The sequence below is a fragment of the Cimex lectularius genome, unplaced genomic scaffold (genome assembly GCF_000648675.2).
Source record: "Cimex lectularius strain Harlan isolate CLEC.00 unplaced genomic scaffold, Clec_2.1 scaffold191, whole genome shotgun sequence".
Classification (NCBI taxonomy): Eukaryota; Metazoa; Arthropoda; class Insecta; order Hemiptera; family Cimicidae; genus Cimex; species Cimex lectularius.
In genome coordinates this window covers 379,845-403,002 of record NW_019392842.1, presented here as the reverse complement: position 1 = coordinate 403,002, position 23,158 = coordinate 379,845, and the positions used below count along the sequence as shown (strand labels likewise).

The window sequence follows — 23,158 nt, the reverse complement described above, 5'->3', positions numbered from 1 at the left end:
AATATTAACAGGAATTTAGATGTAATGTGCAATAAACTGATAGTATTGAATACAAAAATTTAATATAAATTATTTTTTCGGGCAAATGTAGTCCTCCAATATAATATTGCAAAATATGACGAAAATTCAACGTGACTTTTATTCTCGTCTCAACTAAAAACCTTAATTAATTGTCATGTATTAATTGGTCAAGCGGACCACGAAAGTAGTGAAGTAAATGTGAACATTAAATAAAATATGTTCCTTAGTGTTTTATTTAGAGAGAACGTTTAGTGTGAAAGGGATGATGGTGTAATATTGAATAACCCACCGATTCTCAATTAGATTTAATTGATGGTGTGGGTAAAAGTTGATGGAGAAATATCGAGTACACCACCCTACTTGATTGGCATGTAAATGGGAAAAAATGTATGTAAGTATAAGCGAAGGTGTGGGAATGTAAAAACAGAATGTGCTGGGGCTAGAATGACACATGTACCTGGACAGATAAGAACAAGGTACGAAAAAGAGATTAAAAAATGATGAAAACACGAAGCGAAGAAAAAAATTACATAAATAAAATTTGCTAAAGTGAGAGAGAAAGATAGAGATGAGAAACAAGACAGAGAGAAAGACAGGGTGAGTAAGTGAGAGAGAGAGAGCGAGAGAGAGAGAGAGAGCGATAGAGAGAGAGAGAGAGAGAGCGAGAAAGAAAGAGATACTGAGAGAGAATAATTGTAATCCCAAACGCGGAAGATTTCAAATTATATACAACATATTATGATATATCAGAGAAGGAAAAATTAATCGGTCGAATTAAAAAAAATGCATTTTACAGATGTATTGTAAACATAAATATTTAAATATATTTAGCTCATTGGGTAGCTCCATGAAGTCATTTATTGAGGATTTGAATTTTGTCTAAACAATGGCCTGTTCGTCGTACTATTTATTTATTTAGTGAATTAGCTCCTGGGTTGACAATGCCGCAGTACGACTGAATAATTCAATGATGTCATCATTCAATTGAAGTACCAATTACTGATACGGATATTTTTCCCCCCTAGTGCATGACCATCGTTCCTTCATGTTCTGTACCGTCGGTAAATATTGATCGACATCCAATACAAGCAGAACGGATGGAATATTAGTTTTTATGGTAGCTAGCGTATAACATGGAGAAACGTTCCATTTTCGAACGATCGCCAATTCGCGGCGAGGGCATCATCAGGAGAGGCTTGGCTTTATCCTCCGCAGAAGCACCGTTCGGCAATTAACCCAATCGCCTCTCTCAGCCCCAGTTACGTGAAATGGAAAACGACAACCCGGGCTAGTAACTATTACAGCACCATTTGAAACAATTATGTCCCACGATTTTAACGTGTTAATAAAACCGGTGATATATTCATTAAAATTAGCATAATCGTTATTATTATTGTTGTTGCTTAAAGCTCATGCTGCATGTATTAACTATTATTAACTTGTAAGAGTGACTTGACATATAAGAATCTATTTTCTAAAAGCATCTTATCTCTTCAACATTCCATTTCTTTATTTATTACCCTAAACGTTATGACATTTAATTTGTTAATAATAATTAAAAATACAAAACCAAGGACTAAGTCAAAACAATAGTGTTTCACTATTTTCTGAGAGATAATTAGTAAAAGTTTTAATTGCAAAAGCACAGGGCGGAAGTAATTTACGCAAAAAGGTCAAGAGGTATTGCATTGTAATACGGTCCAGATAACCAAATTAAAACAAGTTTTCGTTTCAATGCTGCTTGATTAAGTAACACTTGAGTCGTCGTTGTTTCAGAAATTAAAACCATTTTAATTTAATCTATCAATCAAACACTATCAAGCTTTCGCTCACACACTCTCTCTCACTATCTATCTCTCTTTATTTTCTCTCTCTCTTTTTCGCACTCACTCATTTCCTATTTGAACATCTTTATTATCTTTATTTGTCCCAAATCATCCATCCCAAATCTCTCTCACGCTTCTCTATCTCTCTTTCCTTTTCAGTTTCCTTTTGTCTGTCTCTAGTTTGTCTTTCTCTCTCTATCTCTCTCTCTCTCTCTATCTATCTATCTATCTCTCCCTCTTTTCCTTGTCTTTCGTTCATTCTATTTCTGTAATAATTATTTTGCGTCTTGTACTTTATTTTGATCTTATACCTCTTTCACCTTTTCCCCGAGTAGACCTTTCCATATTTTCCCCTTTGTCAACTTTCAACAGTCTTAAAAAGTAGTGACTTTTTCTGTTAAAAATATAACGGAACACTTTAAAGATTTCATCAGCGACTAAAATAAGTCTACCTATCTTAAGTAGTTTAATTTAGTTTTCAAATTATAAAGAAAATGGCACTCATATCGTTCAATATACCATATATTTATTATTACAAAATCTTTTATTAATTTCACCAGTTTTCGTGGTCTGATTGATCAAATAATATCTTTCAATTAATTAATCTTTTATGTAAAGTATCGGTTGAGATAAAAAAATCAGTGTGACGAACGGGTAAACGTTGGCACGACAAAGAAAATGTTTTCTAAAACCTACGTCGCACCAGATCGCATCTCACGATCTTCAAATAATCATTATAATAATTTAAAATTACAATTAATTAAGGTTTTTAGTTGAGATGAAAAAAAAGTTAATGGCACGAGCGGGATTCGAACCCACGATCTTCTGCTAGATACGCCGCTGCTCTACCACTTGAGCTGTCGTGACTTCGATCCACTCGGACTCCAATTTCCCACCTCAATCCAACCTTTCGAATTTTCCCTCCGGTCGTGGGTTCGAATCCCGGTCGTGACATTGACTTTTTTATCTCAACCAATACCTTACATAAATATTTTTTATTAATGTTTTACGTTGGCATACAAAACAAAAAACTTCTCGCTGAAATAAATTTGCATTTATGAACATCATTAATGTAATGGTAAATCTTTCTGATTACATCCAATTAATTTTTATGCTTTTTGAAACAAAATTTGTAAATAAGTATAGATAAAACAGGGCAAAGACTGTTTGGTCATTTTTTAGTCATAACAGTTTATGAGCGTGTAAATTTGTTTACAACTTAGGAGAATTGTTTTCCAAAGCGTGTATTTAAACTTTGATAAAAAAGGATGGGAGAAATTGATATCGGAGTTGAGTAAGGGTTTGTCTCGGGTGATTTCACCTTTCCGACTTTAAGCCCCACGGGGAAACCTTGCCCCCCAGGGGCGAAATTTACTGCCTCGAATTTTCAGTTTATTTTCTTCTAAACTCCGCTAAGATTAATGAATGTTACTGCAATAGAACCTGGGTCGTGAAACAGGTACGAGCAATTCTCTCCAGGTTGATAGAAGTCAAGGGATCGCATTCGGCGGATCCGGCCACAATGAAATAGCTGAGGGATTTAAAATTAATCGACTCTCATCTGTACCATTTCTCAGGACAAATTAGTCGTGATTATATTACAAATTAATATTGTAATAATAATCTAAGTATTTGAACCAGAAAATGTTTATCCAAGTAAGTTTTACCGCTTTGAAAATTTTTCAGCATTATTTCTTTGAATGCGTTTCTGAATCTGTTTCAAGGATTAATTGACCGAATTTGCAGCATTAATAATACGCCTGGAAAGCAGAAATGCATGTGCTGCAATAATAAGTTTATTATGTATTTACGTTTTATTTTTTTATGAAATTTTGTTATCTATAAAGAACACAACCTCGACATTTTCTTTAAAATAATTTAATTGTTTTTTCTCGAACTCGACCAAACTCGATTCAAAAGAATAAAACTGAACAGACGATATACTACTCAAAACATTACTTAACAGCAAATCGTAACTTACTACAAAACAAACGCCTCATCTACTCATTAGTACTTCAAACAATCTGGACGTGCGGAATTGAATGGTTGGTTTAAACCAAGCAACCTACAAAGAAATTAATCACTCCAGTTCAAAATCGTTGAACCCATTACTCTCGCTCTTTACCTCGTATTCACCTTACTATATACACGGTTCTTCAAATGCCATTTGTCCTCAAAACCGCAAGAAGTGGGTATGGATGCCTCCATATAACCCTGGCCCATTCGAACATCTATCAACCCGAACCAATATTCTAAGACGCATTGTGTAATTAATGGATTAATTTTCCACTCCTAAAATCGTATAACGTTAAAGCATCAAAGTGCTTGTAGTGCCTTAACGTCGTAGTAACAGAAAAATTAGTTTGGTTCTCGTCGATCACAAATTAATTTCTGGTTTGCAAGGCGCTTGAATAGATTAAAGTCCTACATGCCTGTTCGGTCGTGCAGGTTTAACGTAGCGTCGCGCCGTGCTGAATTGGCGAATGCTCAGTTTTGTTTCTTTCTCTGTCTCCCTGTATACTACTCTGTCACTCTTTCTCTCTCTATCACTCCTACGTCTTTTTCTTTCTTTTTTTCTTTCTACCTCTATCTCACGTTCTATTGTTAAGTGGCTCTAAGTACCTCGAAGACTACTTAGGGTACCTAATTAAATTAAACAAATCTCTCTCGCTCTCACTATCTATCTAGCAATCTACTTATCTATGTCTGTCCTTCTTTTCATTCCATGTTAAGTGACAGAAAGTTCCACGAGGCTTTCGTTTGCGAGCCTAAATAGATCAAATAAATCTCACCCTTTTCATCATCTCTTTCTATTTTTCAATCTATCTAAATATCTATCAACTATCTACATACCTATCTTTCTATTTATCTGTTTATCTATTTACCTATCTATGTCCAAACTTTGAGGACTTTGCATTCCAATAGAATAGAATAGAAATTATATATTTGCGGTCTGACGAATTAAATTTTACATTGAAATAAATATAACGAAACATTTAGGAAGTACTTTTCTTAAGTAAAAACTTATATTTGTTAGCAAGAAGCCTGCTTCAGAACATTATAAATTGTAAAAAGAAAAAACCACTTGTATATAAACAAAAACTAAAAAAAGTTTAAGTATTAATTGTACTGTGTGGTGTTTAGTGACCATTAGCCAAATATTATTTGGAGATCGTGAGATGCGGTCTGGTGGGACGCAGGTTATAGAAAAAATTGTACGTTGGATAATTTTATTTATTAGGGCTTTTATAAAGGATGTAAAGTTATTATAGCTGTTGTAAATAATTTTATTTTTATGTAAAAATCTCAATGCAAAATTAAGTGAAAAATTATAGTACGCGGCAGTTTTAACTTTAGGCATCTGACATGTATACAAATAAAGTTTTATGGGAGGGAGGGATTTTACTGTATTTTAAGAGGAGAATACAAAGTTTTTTTTAAGGAAGATTTGTTGTAAATTGTGCACATTCGTATCAACATAGAGCTGCTTTGTATGATATCTTAGAAGTTGTTGAAAAATATGTTTGAATAAAGTATTATTAGCAATCTTTAATGATTTTCTTCTGCATTTCCACCGCAGGCAATGATGCCATACCACATATAGATTGGGCGAGCGTAAAGTAAACTCATTTTAAAATTTGAAAGTCTAATCTCATTGTAAGTATTCTATTTAAAAAAAATAGTTTTTGGTTTCTTTTTACTAATGCTTCAATATGAAATTGAAATGACAAGCGCTCGTCAAAAATGATTCCAAGATATTTAAGGCTATTACAGAAGGAAAGAAGATTTTATTACAAATTACAAACACTGTCCTGCAATTATGAAAGAAAATTTTCAACGGATTTTGTTTGTTGTTCTTTATAGAAAAATTAATTATACATGTTTTCTCAGTGTTCAACAATAATTTTTTATATTCAACCATAGTCTAACAATGTTTATGTCATAATTAATTTCCGCACATAAAGTTTTTCAATTATTACCTGAATGCAAACAAAACAGGTATTATCCGCATAAAAAATAATCTTTGCTGCTAGTTGAAGGTTAAGCATATCATAAATATAAATTATGAATAAAATCGAACCTTGGGGTACACCATATGTAGTTAAAATAGAAGCAGTTGGGGGAAAATAATAGAACATAAATAAAAATAACAATTTTGGGCAATATTTGGTAGCATTTTGGTCGAGTAGAAATTACAGCCTTGTTTCTATATTTATTTGTTTAAAAAGCCCAAAGAAATATCGTAGTATATGTTTTTGATAGCACTGCATGGCGTTTTCGTGTTTCTCCCTTTTCACCAAATTGAAAAAGCAACAGCAATGTGACATTTCAACCCCGCACCACCTCCCTCGTGTAATGGAAATCCGAGCCGAATACTATTTCTGACATGACGGCCTTTTTTTCAGGTTCCCCGCGAGGATGTGAAGGACGTGGCGGCAGCTGATCAATGTAAACAGTCACAAGTTAAAACGGTCATGGGCTCATCCGCGGTTTTTGCCATCGCTCTCATTATCCTCTTTACCGGTAAGTTCACCCTAATCAAACATGTTTGTCCACTTTAACTTTCGTTTACTTGGCAATTACCCTAATTACTTATTGATCACATCATTTTCACGATCGTTGTTCAAGAAAAACATCGTCCAAAAATACAACTTAATATGAAATATGGTAATTATCAAGTGTAATCGCATTGTTGGTAAATCCGATAATTTACTACCTTAAAATTATACATTCACGTGGCATTTCGTTCTCCTTTTATTAAATTATCGATTTTTACTCGATCATAAAGTTTTTAATTAATAATGCTTGACATATTTGAGGCCAAGTCAATCGCCCAGGTCTTGAATAAAAAACGTTTTAATGCATTTGATTTGTTTCGATCTATTTATTAAATAGACCCCATTTATATTATAAACTAAATGTGTATTGATTTTATGTCAAATAATTACTATTTGGAATATTGAAAAAGGACTTTATATTTAATTCTAAATTCTAAAATATATTTAATTCTATTCAGCATTTGTTTTACCAGGTCTCTAATCTTTTATGTTTAGTGCAAACATTTTATTGTGGCCATTATATACTTACCATTGATTTAGTACGAAGGAAGAAAAAATTACTCATCTTGTGTTATTTAATTCAGGCTAGTTAGAGATAAGGGCATGTGAAGGTCCTTAGTCTTCCTGTTTGCATATGTTGATTGTAGTATTTGACCAGTTTGGTGATGAGACTTTGATCAATCAACAAACCAAAACAGGACGTACGACCACCTGTAGGAACCTTCTCAACCTGGGTTCCTGTGGCATGTTCTATTTGTTGCACGACGTCATGTGTTTGAAGAGTTAAAGCTCAGACTCCGCACACGGTGGTTCAAGGAGAGGTTTCCTTTGTGGTGAGCGTTTACTGATTTGGTTTGGTTGAGTGTTTATCCGAGCTATCAGTATGGATTTCAGTTTGCCGAAGCAATTGTGGCAAGTTGGTTGATTTTCTACGTGTCATCCATAGATCGTGCTCTAATGCTGCTGCTGATTATGCCTTTTCGCTGCATTGGACATGCCTGATCAACACGTCAAATTACATAAAATTTGACGTGTTCCACCTAAATAAAACATAACATTTTTGAATGTTCAGCTTCAATGATAAGGTTCACAGTTTCGAATTATAGAATGGAATTCAAAAAATCAAATATTTGATTATTTATATTGAACAATAATACTTAGTGTCTAATTAAACATGTTCAAAGAAAAATGTAGTCGAAGGTGGAACCCCCTTGGTACTGGGTACTACTGTCCTTGTAAACCTGTAACACGCTTAATGTTTAATACGAAAGAGGTTTCAGAATTCTTTATCTAGAATATGAGCCGATATATTTATATACATTTTAATCTTATTTCGCTTTATTTGACATAGTATTTAGCGAAGAAAATACTTTTTTCCTTTTTATTGGGATAACAGTTATCATATTTAATAATCTGTTATTTTATCAATGACGAAGTGATAGACTAAAGCGCAAAAACAGAGAAATTTGCAAAAATACAGAAGACGTGCAAACTGTAAAAATTTGTTTAGTTTTTTTTTTCATCCTTGATCCGAGATAAATTTTTAATTCGAAATGTAGAAAAACAGTATTGATTTTATTCCTTTTTTGCATTATTACCATGTAAAAACACAATATAATAACAAATATTTACACTTAATTTATTATACCTGTGACACCGAATATCCCCAGGATTTATGGCCGATTACATAATAAAAATCTATTACAAATTATATATCACAAGCCAAAGTCAATATCGAACGGCTGACAGGTAAAATTAATGACTAATGAGTACTAGTAGTAGAATACCCGACAGGTAAGGTCTCGAGCCGGATCAATTGTAACATAAATATTTTATTACAAATTTTATTTACTTTACCGGAAAACCAATGTTTTTATTAAAACAAAAGGAGGTATTTCGAGGTAGTCCCGCTCAAAAAAATTTGTATTACAAAATAAGAAAAGAAAGGGAGTAGGACCAGACTTGTGTGTTTTTGACAATGGAACTTAGAAGCCGAGAAAATAAACTCATGACTGATTTATATAACTCAAATCTGCACAAGCAAGTACATACACGGATGTAAATAGTTGAGCCTATACTTCTCGCAGTCTACCTGTAATTCCAGATTTTGTAATTTACAATAAATCACCGACAGGCCTTGCGAATTACCCACCTTCAGTATTGACAGTCTTGGGGTCAGACCTGGGTCTAATCCTTCCAGCCGCCGAGTTGTGCTCTTGAGGTTACCAACAGCTAGATCATTTCAGCTCCAACGCAATCAGTTCCTAAATCCAACTCCTTTCACTCTCTCACTCATTCTTAAATACATTCTTTCCTAATTATATACCGTTCACTCAGTTAGGATAGTGCATTACTCAATATTCGTCCATTCACGCTTATAAATACATTCACTCTCAACACATGCTATGAACATTATTTGTACCGGACATAGGACAAAAAGAAAATCTTATTTAAAAGCTATATCTTAAAACGAATTAACTTAAATTATTAAAAAATTAATAAATTATTAAATTTAAAAAACAAACAAAATAAGTCGTTTGGTCCTACTTTACCTGATGCGTTTTTTGTTTTTGGTGTCTTTTTACAATTTGAACTCATATAATGCGATACAGGATATTAGTTCCAACTGTTATAGAATATCCATAATAACTATTTTATTTTTCAGAAAATAAGTAAACTTTAGCGAAATATTTGGATTTTTTCAATTAAAATTACATGTACATATCGTGTGCACTTTTCCCAGATCACTGTCAATGAGGTTTTGTAATTTAAAATAAATCACCGGAAGTCCTCGAAAATCACCGACTCTGGTCTGTACTCCGGAGTCAAACCAGGGTCTTATCCGTCCAGCCACCGAGATTGGGCTCCAGGTGCTAGCAACAATCAGGTCAATTCAGCACCCAACGAATACAATTCCAAACCCATTCATACTTGCATTTATTGTTAAATACATTCACTCTTATTTACATACCATTCAGTCAACTAGGGTCCACCAACAGCTAGGTCATTTCAACCCCATAGCAATCAGTTCATAAAACCAACCCCAATCTCTCTCTCTCTCTCTCTCTCTCTCTCTCTCTCTCTCTCTCTCTCTCTCTCTCTCTCTTTCTCTCTCTCTCTCACTAATTCTTAAATACTTTCTTTCTTATTTATATACCATTCAGTCAACTAGGGTGGTGGAGTGCTCGATATTCTTCCATAACCCTTTACACATATTATACAACTAACCTAATTGAGGGTCGATATTCCGCCATCGACCCTCTCACATCACACATTCACGCTAATAAATACATTCAATTTCAACACAAACTAGGTACACAACTTTTATTACTATATACAGAGAGCAACGCCGTTTTCTCCAGTAATCGGAACAGAGGACCAAGATACTCGCTGCCGTGCCCATGCACAATTCTCAAATCGGGAAGCATTCCTGCGTGCGCAAAAAAAAGATTAATTTTTTTTATTTTATGCAAAACGACTTTTGAAACATGTAAAAGGGTATTTTCCAAAAGATCAATTTGGCACAAATAAGCCTGGTTATTTTGGTTATAATGGGTAGGGGGGGGTGTTGCCCAGGAGATACATAGAGCCGTCAGTGCGCTCCTTCAGCATAAAACCATATCATGGCCTCATAAATAATGTTTTCTCGGCTGCGGCACCTGTTTATCGCCGGCTGCGGCTTGGTATTTAACGCCCGTCCTGAAACTCTCTTCTCCTTTTTTTCGGGTATGAAATGTGAAGAAAACACTTATCGCGTGAAGCCACGCGATTTGGACCTGTCGCGAAATCCGTCAATTCGAACTTACTGTCCTACAATGAGTAGTTATTATTGTTAAATTGCACCAAAATATAACATTTTTATTGTATTTGCAACATGAACAATTAATTGATTGACATTAAATTATGATCAATTTTGACGTGTTAGAACAAAACAAAAACTAACTAACAGTTTTGAATGTTCAGCTTTAAGGATAAAATCCATAGTTCCAAATTATTGGAAAATGGAATTAAAAAAATCAAATATTTGATTATAGTGTCGAAGTAAAAATGTTAAAAAAATGTAGTCGGACGTGGAACCCCCTTGTTACTGGGTACTATTGCCCGTGTCAACCTGTACCAAGATTATTGTAGTTAATTCACTAGTTTTCGTGGTCCCCTTGAACAATTAATATTTTTCAATTAAGTAAGGTTTTTAGTTGAGATAAAAAAATCATTGTCACGAGCGGGATTCGAACCCACGACCTTCGGCTAGATACGCCGCTGCTCTACCACTAGAGCTATCGTGACTTCGATCCACTCGGACACCAACATCTCAACCCCAACTTTTTTTACCTCAACTAAAAACCTTGATTAATTAAAAAATTGGTCAATCGGACGACGAAACTGATGAATTTAATATGTAAAATAAAGTATATCTTTACTAAAGCTCTCCGTGGCCATTTCATTTGTCGCCGAAAATCAAATAGATTGCACGACATTTGAAAAATGGCAAAAAGGAGGGAAAATTTGAAAGGTTGTAGGTTGAGATGGGATGTTAGTGTCCGAGTGGATCGAGGTCACGATAGCTCAAGTGGTAGAGCAGCGGCGTATCTAGCCAAAGGTCGTGGGTTCGAATCCCGCTCGTGACACTGATTTTTTATCTCAAATAAAAACCTTAATTAATTGTAGTTAATACTAATTCCATTGGTGGAAGTGGAAAAGTGGGTCGGGAAAGAATTCAGGACTGTGAAATTCAACTATTGACCGTCTTTAAGCTTTAACCGCTCAGCTACGGCTTTTATTCAGTGGATACATTGCAGATAAGTTGATTGATGATGATTCAATGGTTGGAACCGGCGTAATATCATATTCCTGATGATTTTAGGCGTGAATGGTTAAGTGTTTGAAAACTTCATCGAGATCTCACCCATCCTCTTCTACTTTTTCCGCACTTTCCCGCTCAAAGTGTCCTCTCTCTCACATAGATGTGGTTTGAAAAGTTCCACCATGTGCGATTTTATTTGTTGGCGTGAATGGTGGGAGTATGTTGAGGTTAGGAAATTCTGACTGCTTACTTAAGTAGATGCTTATTCATTCAATTACTAGTTTAGCTGTTCTGCATCCAACAGAAGAAAATAAATCAATAATCCAAAACTGAAAATCATTGTAATGATTGATTCAGAAATTGGTGGGCGGCATATTTTGGCCTTGTTTATTTACAACTTTTATATTAGTTGGACTAATATAAAAGTGTGGACCATCTCGATTTTATTTGGAAAACTCTGAGTTCTATCTAACTCAGATTAGGTTGTTTTTTGTAGTAGGATGGATGTGAATGTGAAAATCTGATTATGTACGTATCAAATTAGGGATGTAAAGCCATGTGAAAATCAATAAAATGAGAGACAACCGGAATCAAAAAGTTACGTTCCGGAGGGATAGATCTTCTGAGCACTTTGTGTCAATTGAGCATTTGTTTTTTTAATGAATATTTACGTAATCGTTGTTTTATTTTCCTAAATTGTTAAATATGTAATGTTGAGATTCTGTTTAAAAACAAAAAATATTTACATTTGATACAAAAAAAGAGAAAACTGTTTATTTGTATTTTATTATTTCGGAATTCTTAAAAAGGATTTGAGACGAAGAGAGCACTGATATATTCAGAATGAGCATCACACACGGTGTGTAATGTTCGTTGTTTTACACATATATCTCACCCCCTCCGTCACCCCCTCGCCGTTGGGATTTGCTAAATCGTTCCGAAGGGATGTATCCGAGACCGACAAGATTATTCGAATGAATAAAGTCTGAACAGCCGGAAGCTTCCGGGCAGAGTTTCCACCCCTCTCCTGGAAGGGAAGATCATAAACCGTGCGAATGCCAGGACTTTTTTTTACTTTGAGCTGAGATGTACTCACGACCATGAAGGGGGGATAAGCTACTTTGAAAAAGTATTTTGAATACGCTTGTTTTTAAAATGGCGTTTTTTCAGGCGGAGTATCACATTACACCAAAGCGCATTGCATGTAAAAATACATCCAAAACATAATGAGGAATATGTTTCATCATTTATGATTATAAACACAAAATAATTTTTTAATTATCCGTACGTCCCCGATTTAACACTGGCGAAAATTGAAATTTAATTTATGAATGGCATAAATCCCCAATTCCTAGAGATCAAATTGGTTAAGAAAAGAAATTTCAAACTACAAGCTAGTATATCTGGAAACTAAGTAAAATCCTCTCAGTTTGTTCAATTTTATTTATTATTGGTTGTAATTGAAATTTCCGTTATGTATGGCACCAATCACCAGTTTATACAGATCAAATCAAACGGTAAATAAGTGAAATTACAAAATTGGCACCTTGTATGCATGGTAACAGAAAACAATATTCCAAACCCTTCTGTTTGTGTACTTTCATTGCATGCATTGTTATGCATTGCAATTGAAATTAAATTTATGAAGGGCACAAACCACAAGTTCAAAGAGATAAAATTAGTTGACAAATAAGGGAAATAATGTCAATTGGCACTTAATAGCAATGAAAATTGGTAATGCAAAAAAGAAAAGGAAAAAAAGGAGCGTCTATGCAAAAATGTGAAATTCTCATTTTTTGTTCTATTTCAATTATTATGGATTAAAATAGATGTTTGCAGTGCTTGTAGTGTAAATAAGATTGAATGTAAAATAAATAAGACATAGCATTTACACGAGCTCAAATCTCCGCAATCCGCACATGAATGTACATACGTACACACGTGTACAGAGTTGTGCTTATCACTTCTCGCAGCTCGCCGGAGATTCGAACTTTTTGTAATTTACTTCGAGAATCACCCACTCCGGCTGTAGGCAGTCCGGGGTTAGAACTCGGTGTTTATTTTTCGTGTTTCTCTCGCTGTTTATCATATCAGAATTCTGATAGGCGATCCCTTATTTTGGCTTTTATTTCGTGCAGGTGTCTTGTATATTTATACGTTTTGTACGTATATTTATGTGCTGCACTTGTACAACTTTCTGGCTTAAAGTCTGTGCAATAAACTCAATAATTAACCAGAACAAACGAACAAAATAAATGTAGATGTAACATGTTTTAGACGCAGAGAGACAAATATGCGTACTACTGTTATTTTACGTTCAATTTTGAAAGGAATTCGTCTAAGTAAAATAACACACAAACTACAAAAGTTAGAGATATAATAAAACGTTTCTGACAGACCGAAAAATACGATAGCGGATCAGTATTACCAAATTACAAGCTTATATACCCAGCAGACCTCACTAAATCTCATAATTTAAAGCTTTTCACGTGCGATTTAACTTTGTAGTTGGGCTGGGGTCTTTTTACGTTAGGATGGCCTAGTTCTGAATCTCTGTACTTTAATGTTTCAAGGTTGACGGCATTCCACAATCGTCTATGACTTTTTTCTATTTTAACTACTTTTATGATTAATGATTCTCCCGTTGGCAATTAATTCAATTAAACACTGTATAACATTATACCTGAGATTTAGCTTTGTGGATGAAATCATAATATTTTTCATCTTATTTTATATATTACCAACTCCACGTTTCATATATTCTCTGTTGGTAGATTGAAAAATTCCAAGTTCTCCGTGATTGAAAACTTTTATTCAATTTGGTAAATTACATTGCGTTTCGGGCTCCTGGCCCATCATCAGCAACTAAACATATATATGTATATGTATATGTATTTTTCCTTGGTCCGGCCTCCCTTGTTTGACAGGGAAATCCAATTAAAACTAATTATCATCATCCAAAATAGGTGGTGGGACCCACTCGGAGAAGGGCGGATAGCGACTGAAGGTATATGCATACATACATACATACATATATATATATATATATATATCCGCCCTACTCCGACTGGGTCCCCTGTCCGACTACATTGGCCATGGTGGCAAAACAACTGAAATCGGAGATATCATCCTTCGAGAAGGGCGGATAGCAACTGAAGGTATATACACATACATATATATATATGGATTTTAGTCGAGATAATAGCGGGATTCGAACCCACGACCTTCGGCTTGATACTCGGCGACGAACGAAATGGCCATGGAGAGCTTTAGTGAAGTATACTTCATTTTACTTCATTAAATTAAGTAATTTCGTGGTCCGCTTGACCAATTAATATATTACAATTAATTAAGGTTTTTAGTTGAGATAAACAAGTCAATGGCACGAGCGGGATTCGAACCCACGATCTTCGGCTTGATACGCCGCTGCTCTACCTCTTGAGCTATCGTGACCTCGATCCACTCGGACACCAACTTCCCTTCTCAACCGCACCTTTTGAATTTTCCCTTCATTTTGCCATTTTTCTTTACTATGGGTAGTAATTTGAAATGCTCTATAATTTAGTTTATTTTCCCATAATTTATTAAGCTGTCTGAAATACCTATTAGCAAAATGTTCATGATGGATTTATTAAAATTTAATTTTTTTATACTGCGCGCAATCCTTTATCATATTCACATTTGCTTTGTGTCAAACCGTCCAAAGTGATTACCCAACAGACCTTGATAAAAAATCTGAAGTGACAAATTATGTGTAATTTAATTTTTCAATTGAAAGTATAAACGAAATAATTTGAACTTGTTAATTTAAACGCCAAAAATTATAAGTCACTGCAGACTTAAACAAGAACTTGCACAATCAAGATTGTTTTCAATATGTTCTGAATATAAATAATGACGCTGGTAACCATAAAAATGAGTAATATTTAAAAATTCAGATAAAAAGTCAAAACGGAATAGAGAGGATGATAATCCCTTTTATAATAATTGCACGTTCAAAGAATATTTTCAATCAGAGCGATAAGATCTGAGTCCCCTTTCGAGCAAATCTAGCGCGAAGGGCCAATCTTATTTCGTTAACATGATGGAATATGAAATCCTTATTTTTCGTTGGCAGGGGGGGAGAAAGTAGATTTTGCCAGTCCGAAAGAATACCACTGGGAGACGACATGACAAAGCGAGCCGGAGAATAAGAGTTCTAGGTTTCGGCTCGGCTGCACCCCGCAAAATTAGGGTCGGAGGTGATCACGATAAGTAAAGGTTACAGCCCTTATCAAAGGTCTTTGGTGCAATCGTCGGGAAACGCGGCCCCCTGAATTATTGAGGAAGGGCTGAGAGCGGGACGGCTAAACTGCAATGGTTGATAATATTCCTTGTAAAGAGCGCACATAAGCCTTCGATTCCGGCTTCCGCCTATTCGCCACCTTCCATTTTCCACCGGAATCCCACAACGATTTCCAGCCTGGCCTCTCAAAGCCCGTACAAATCCCATCGGCCACTTAGGCTTCAATGGGCCGCTTATTTCGTTCAAAACTTACATATTCGGAAAATCGATGGTGATTTATTTATCCACTCGAGAGGAAGGACCGTTTTCCCCTCAACCCGCCGATGGTCGGCAAATTGGACAAAAGGTTAGAAAATATTCTATATCAAACATCAAACAACACCAAAAATAGTGAATCACAACAAATTTTGTCAGACGCTTTAGATAAAAAAAAGTCAGTGTCATGAGCGTGATTCGAACCCACTACCTTCGGCTAGATACGCCGCTACTCTACCACTTGACCTATCGTGACCTCGATCCACTTTTTATCTCGACTAAAATCCTTAATTAGTTGAAAGATATTAATTCGTCAAGCGGACCACGAAAATTAGTGAATTTAATAAGTTAAAATGAAGTATATCTTCACTAAAGCTCTCCGTGGCCATTTCATTTGTCGCCGAGAATCACATAGATTACACGACATTTGAAAAATGGCAAAAAGGAGGGAAAATTCAAAAGGTGTGGTTGAGATGGGATGTTAGTGTCCGAGTGGATCGAGGTAGAGTGGTAGAGTAGCGGCGTATCTAGCCGAAGATCGTGCGTTCGAATCCCGCTATTATCTCGACTAAAATCCTTAATTAATTGAAAGATATTAATTGGTCAAGCGGACCACGAAAATTAGTGAATTTAGTTTGATTAGTTTGATCGTTTCCAGTCATTTTGCTGTGGCTATACTAGTTGTATTGGTTTACCAGACGTGATTCAGAATTCCGCATGGTTTCAGTGCTGAGACAGTTTAACTTCCACTTATTTAAGTCCTATTCAGTGTTCTTTAATAGTGGTGGGATGGAAACATTATTCATTTATTATTCGGAGATCGTGAGATGCGGTCTAAATTTAGTTTTACAAATACATGTAGGATGTGAAAAAATGAATTTATACAATGCTAGCAATTTTAGGTATACAAAAATGAATTTTCTAGCATTGTATAAATTAATTTTTTAATCTAAAATTTTCTAGCATTGTATAAATTCGTTTTCTTGAATCTAAAATGTTCTAGCATTGTATAAATTCATTTTTTTAATCTAAAATTTTTTTTAGCATTGTACTATTTCATTTGTTTTTAATCGCAGTTTGACCCCGTATAGGGACCGAAATGGAATACCGCCGGATTATAGGAGAATGCTCGAGCATGGCAGCGAGTTTAAAGAAAAACTTTTTAGGCTTTTAAGAGATATTGGAATAATGGATTGTATATAGTGGAGTATTTATTTCATAGGTTAAAGTTTAGATTTAGTTCATGTTAGAATAGGAGTATGCTGGGCAGCGATGCAGCATATTATTTCAAGGCTCCACCGCTGCTCCGCCAAGCCGGGTCGGGGCGGAATATCGAGTACCCTCCGACCAGGATTCTATACAGAGGATTTGAATGTGTGATTGGGTTTGTACATAGGAGTATGTATGTATTTATTGTTTGAGTGAGTGTGAGAATGACTAGTTTTAGGGAGCGTAAGGGCGCCGAAATGACCAAAGAAGTCGATGGCGTCCTACCAGAGCTCAACCTCGGAGTCGCTCAGGCACCAAGGTGGCTGACTCATCCTGATCTATCAGGGAGAGGCCGGCGGCCTAGGTAATTCTAATGCTAATTCTAGCATTGTATAAATTCATTTTTTCACATCCGACATATATCTGTAAAATTTAACCAATGTTTATAAATCCTAGGCCCTGAAGATGATCTCAATAAAGATCGAAACGTTGGCACGATAAAGAAAATGTTTTTCTAAAACCTACATCACACCATACCGCATCTCACGATTTTCGAATAATCATCAAACACACATTTTTCATTTATAATATATTTGATATATTATATTTTTGAGAAGAGAGGCGGGTCGTTTCGACCAGTAAACCTCCGATCTCGTGATCAATGCCGGTCTTCTTTCTCATAACGATACGACTACGTAAAGGCGAGCATGAACCTTAACGGAAAACACATTAAAATAAAACTATAAAAAACATGTAAAATACAATTAAAATAAATAGGTATTAATCAATAAATCTTTTTTTATTAAAAACATAACTTTTTGTAATAAATAAACGATTTAAAACATCAAATAAATAAAGTAAAATAAATTATCAACTTCGAATAAAAAAATAAACGATTGTAAACTTCAAATGAATAAATAAAAATAAAATTCGAATTCAAAATAAATAAAATGAAAAGAAACTTAAATTAACGTTTTACAAAGTCGATCGATATTACTAACTAGTGAACAGTCCAAATAGTTAATAAAGTGGTACCACTTCCCTCATAAAAAGACGATCCAACGATGAACAGGTTAACGATGATATTGATGATGAATGAAGAAAAATGGTGACGATGAGAAGAAAAAAAATGAAAAAAATTACATCCATGGAACAATGATCGAGTCCCTTTATCAACGGTAATCCGCCGACGCCAAGTCACCGAGCCAAACAATAAACAGGTGCGGATTAACGAAACGCCATATTTTTTAATAAATTTAACAATAATGAATAGGCGTTAACAATAATTATTAATTTAAGCTTCTATATTTTTTCCTCTCCAACGGAATGTCGATATAAATAAATCCTGTATAAACGCAATTGTACAAATCCAAGAATAGGGAGAAACGGACGTCACTTTTTCGCTTTTGTCCTCAAGTTGTCAGCCAGTACGCCCGAACGTATATTTCGCTCTCTCAAAATTTTCAGCAGGACGTTTCTGCACTCCGTTCGCCCAAATTAGTTCGCTTTTTACAATTGTATTTTTTGAACATATGTTTCAATTTTTTAGCAAAATTAAACCAGAATTCAATTTCGTTTTTTTTGTTCATACAATAAACCTTATAGTTACTAAAGAAATCGATTATTTTTTCAATTATTTTAAACCTTTACTAAACAACCCGCACTTATCTGCTGGTAGCGCATGGACTTCAAGCATGGATATATAATACATTATCCCGCCGGTATCTACACTCGTTCAAGCTTTTTGTAGTCTAAAGGAAGTGCGTAACCAAAATTTATCTTAAAGTTAATTATTTTTGTGAGTCAGCGTGAATTACGTTTAGCCAAGCCCCTTGTATCAGTCCTTACATGGTGAAGAAGAGTGTATAGGTTATCCATGCTTCTTCAACCATCATCTTCTGGCTTTTCCTAGTCCAAAGGGGAGTGTGTGGCAGAAAGTTACCTTAAAGTTGATAATCTCCAGTGGTTGGTCTGCGCGAAAAAATCGAGTCTTTTTATAAGTACTTGAATGGTGTGTAGACCGTTGTTCTTCCCATCAACACTTCTAACTTTTCATTGACCTGACAAGAAATGTGTAGCTGAAGGTTATCTTGTAGTTTGTTCATTTCTGATCATTTTGGTTTGCATATCTTCGCTGTATTGTTCTGTCAAACTTATTTCGGCATTTCGACATCTTCAGTGCTGGGTCTATATGTCCACAGTTCAGTCCGTTGTTTAAGTTATGTGGGAGGATTTTCTATGCCATGCTTTTTCGGTCTTATAAGATGTCTTTTCCTTGGTTCGACGAGAAGTATGTGGCTCCAAGTTATCTTAAATAATCTTCAGTCATAGCTCGGTTGTCTTCCGTTTATCAGAGTCCATTTAATAAGTTCTTAAATGGTGAGAGGATTGTTTATGAAGATCTGAAGGGTTAAAAACTTTAGTAAGTTTAACTGTCTTATCACGACATTCCGATTTTTTTTTTAATTCTGACGTTCTTTCCTTTTAAAGGAAGAATTTTTTCAATTTTTCAACATGCTTTTTCCAAACCATTGCATAACTTTGTGCTAGTCAAGAAGTTCTTCCTGTTCAATTTCAATGGAATAAATCAATTAATCCAATAGAATTTCTTAGAAATTAAGTAAGCAAGTATTTCCAGTTGGTAGGGGCTTATTATTACAGCTCAATTCGATGACGTAGAGCCAAACCACTCTTTTACTTATTATTACCTAGGAAAATTTTATGGGCTGTGCCAGGATTCGAACTAGCTTGATTAATACGAGCCGGACGTCCAAACCGCTTAGCTACCTTGAAGAAGGGCCACAGAAGGAAATAAAAGATAAATGGACAAGACAATCTATTTGACCATTTACTATTTTATAAAGTATTATTAAACCAAAATAACCCGTTCTAACAGCAAGCAATGGAATAAGAAATAAAGAATAATAAGAAAAAGATAGTTCTGAAAATGAAAGGAGACTTAACAAAAGTGATAAACCAAATTAATAAATTATTTTCTATTAAGTAAATAGATAATAATTATAGTGTCTTAGTCTTCATGATAGGAAAATGTTCTGTGAGTGTTGGAAAACGATGAAAATGAAGGTGTTTGTTCTAATTGGCCATACCTTTAATTGATTTGTAATATAAATCTATTGGGTATTCACTAACGTATTCTTGAATTGATATTAAAAAGATTGTTTAAATATTTAATATCTCTTTCGAGCATCAGACAAATTGCGATACATAGGGATATATGGGTTGCAAAATTAGTCCGTAGCCCATTTCATTTATATTATTTTTCTCTCTGATAACAGATTAATTAAGGTATGTAACTATTTTATATTTATGAAATTTATAATGAAATTTATATTTTTATTTTATATTTAAAACATTGTTATGAAATACTGGGAAAACATTACAGGGTAGAGTAGCCTAAGTGTTTGCCAAATTATAAATCACGTTGTAAGAAAAGTCCTTTCATCTTTTTCACATTCAAACGTGGTAACTATTTAAAGTATCTACCAGTTAAATTTTGATATAAATATATATAATAATTTGACCTTTAAATTTTATCATAAACACAAATCGTTGTTGGGTCCACAGGTCTATCACAAAAACGCAATTTTTTTGTGTTTTGGGAAGGAAACGAATTAGTTTCTGCGAAGGCGAAACCCGAATATTTTTTAAAAGCCCCCTCGGCCGTTTGGAAACCGATCTGCATGTTTTATTAGGTCCATTTGGTCTTGAGGGGCGTTAGGGTCAAAGGATCGGCTAATCCCCTTCTTACATAATCCAAACAGCGTAATGTTACAAGGGTAAGAAAACAAATTTTTTGTTGACTTTTGTTTTACAACAAATATAGACATTCGATAATGAAAATAATGCCGTTTTCTAACAGAAATAAGCTTTGGAAGAGTTATTAGTTTTATTGTTGGATTAATAAGTACGACACTTAATTACAAAAAAGAAAAGAAACTTATCGACATGCAAGTATAATTATATTTTCATGCAAGCGCATAAACTGTATAAAACTCTTAGAGGCATTAAACTCAGTTATGGCATATAACACAATTTTAAAAGTTATTAAAAAAAAAGGAGGGCGTTTTTGTCGTGGATTATTAGCCGCTTTTTTAATAACTGATTAGCAGGCAAGTCGGAAGGCCCCTTCGGTCAGAGGCCAATAAAACAGGGGGTAAAAAACGGCTCTCACGCAAATCTACCTTATCTCATATCGCGTTCCCCTCAGATATAACGCCCGGCTTTGCTCAGTCGAATTATTCACAATTACCTATTCCGAGCGTGTCTTAATTTATTCATTTCGTCCACGTTATCGCATCCAAGGGGAATGTCCTTCATGTTTTGACGCGAACATTTTAGAAATAAAAGTGTTTACAATTTGTGTATGAAATCAGAATAGACCAATGACCGACGGAAAGTACGTTACATTTACTTACATTTATTATTACACAATATTTCAATCATAAACCTTTTTTTAAAAATAATTTGTGGTACATTACAACTACCTTCATGTAGGTAACAAATAACAATGAGCAAGGTAATATATACAAAATTAAAAACAAGAGGGGAGAAAATACCCATTGGTATTATTCCAATGTTACTAAAATATTGTCTGTTTAATAGATACTTGTGTCATTATCACGTTCACTATCATCACCATGACTTCCTAGATCTCGCGGCTCTTCAGTCGGCGGGGAGGTTTTGAGGGGATTCGTCGGGATGCGAGGTTTTTGATGTGCTTATTTACGGTAGTTGGGATGTTTTTATGAAATATACGGTAACGGTAACGGATTTCATCTTGAATGAATGGGATACGTAAAGCCGGGAACACACACTTACCCGATGCAACGCTACTCCACGCCTTTTCACGTTTTGGTAGGGTGTTCACATCTATGCGACGTCAAGCGCACGCCACGTACAGTCACACCGCGTATATCACAAATCAGTATCACAATCGCAACGCTTCTTTTGTTCTTAATGCATTATTTTGAGCAAAACCATGTAATAAATTGGTAGTTAAATTTTATAAGCACAACCATGTAATAAATTAGTAGTTAAATTTAATTGTTTTTAATTAACTTATCCCGGTGTTTTGATAAATTCTCTGCCCAACCATCATAATTAAATAATTTTTATAAAATCTTATGAATTTTTGATCCCCTTTAATTTGGTTTACATTAAAATTTATTATTTAATATAACGATAAAATTACATATACATAGTTTGAAATAAACTACAAAAAATATGGGTGTCCTGTTCTGACTCTACTCGACGAAAATGGTGTAATTGTATGAACAAAACCATGAAATAAATTGTTAGTTAAATTTTATGAAGAAATTGTTTGTTAAATACATTATATCAAATAATAGTATTTCGGTGTTTTAATAAATTCTCTGACCAACCATCATAATTAAATAATTTTTATAAAAACATGAATTTTTGATCTCCTTTAATTTGGTTCACATTAAAATTTATTATTTAATATAACGACAAACTTACATATACATAGTTTGAAATAATCTACTGTTAGTTAAATTTTATGAGCAAAACCGTGTAATAAATTGTTTGTTAAATTCATTATATCAGAAAATGGTATTCCGGCTTGCCGGACAAACGGGTCTTGCCCCAATAGTAAGTGTCCGTGTGTGAACTTCACATACTTAATCGAATGAGGATGACCCCTCTTCCTCCGAGTCAAATCTTTCGAAGGCCACCTATCGTCAGTCGTCTTGATACGTGAAAGCTTCTCTGCCGACCCGGCCCACCTACACTACGATTTTCTTTTATTCATGTTTTGTAATGCGTTTTTAACGTCAGAGGGCAGGATCGCGGTAGCCAATTCGGGGGGTGAAAGGTTCCTGTCTTAATCGCTTCGTTAGCCTCCAGAAACAAACTTTTTTTATGGAATTCGTTTCACTTTAAAATTCATCGAGGAAATTTCCAATAAAAAAGGATAAAAACACCCTAACTAGTTGTTCCTGTACAATTAGTGTACAAAAATCCGCAAAACTATGAAGTACACTTTATATAATTTAAACCAGTATTTCTTTGTTATCAAAACAATTTACGTTGATTACTGCATTTGATCTACATCTAGAGTTAGTAAAGTTCGAAGATTGTTTTATTGGATGTTCTGCTATACATTCAACTTCGTTTTTTTTTAGATTTATATAATTTACAAACTAAATTCTACTTTTTC

At 34.5% G+C, this 23,158-nt stretch overlaps 1 protein-coding gene across 1 annotated transcript in view; it reads left to right on the top strand.

Moving 5' to 3' along the window:
• The window catches only part of LOC106664932, a 205,050-nt gene that overhangs the window by 42,428 nt on the left and 139,464 nt on the right, over nt 1-23,158 (top strand). The window contains exon 2 of the mRNA XM_014391023.2: nt 6,254-6,371. Coding sequence (XP_014246509.1) covers nt 6,323-6,371 — 49 coding nt within the window. The 5' untranslated portion in view covers nt 6,254-6,322. The remainder of the gene's footprint in view (nt 1-6,253; nt 6,372-23,158) is intronic.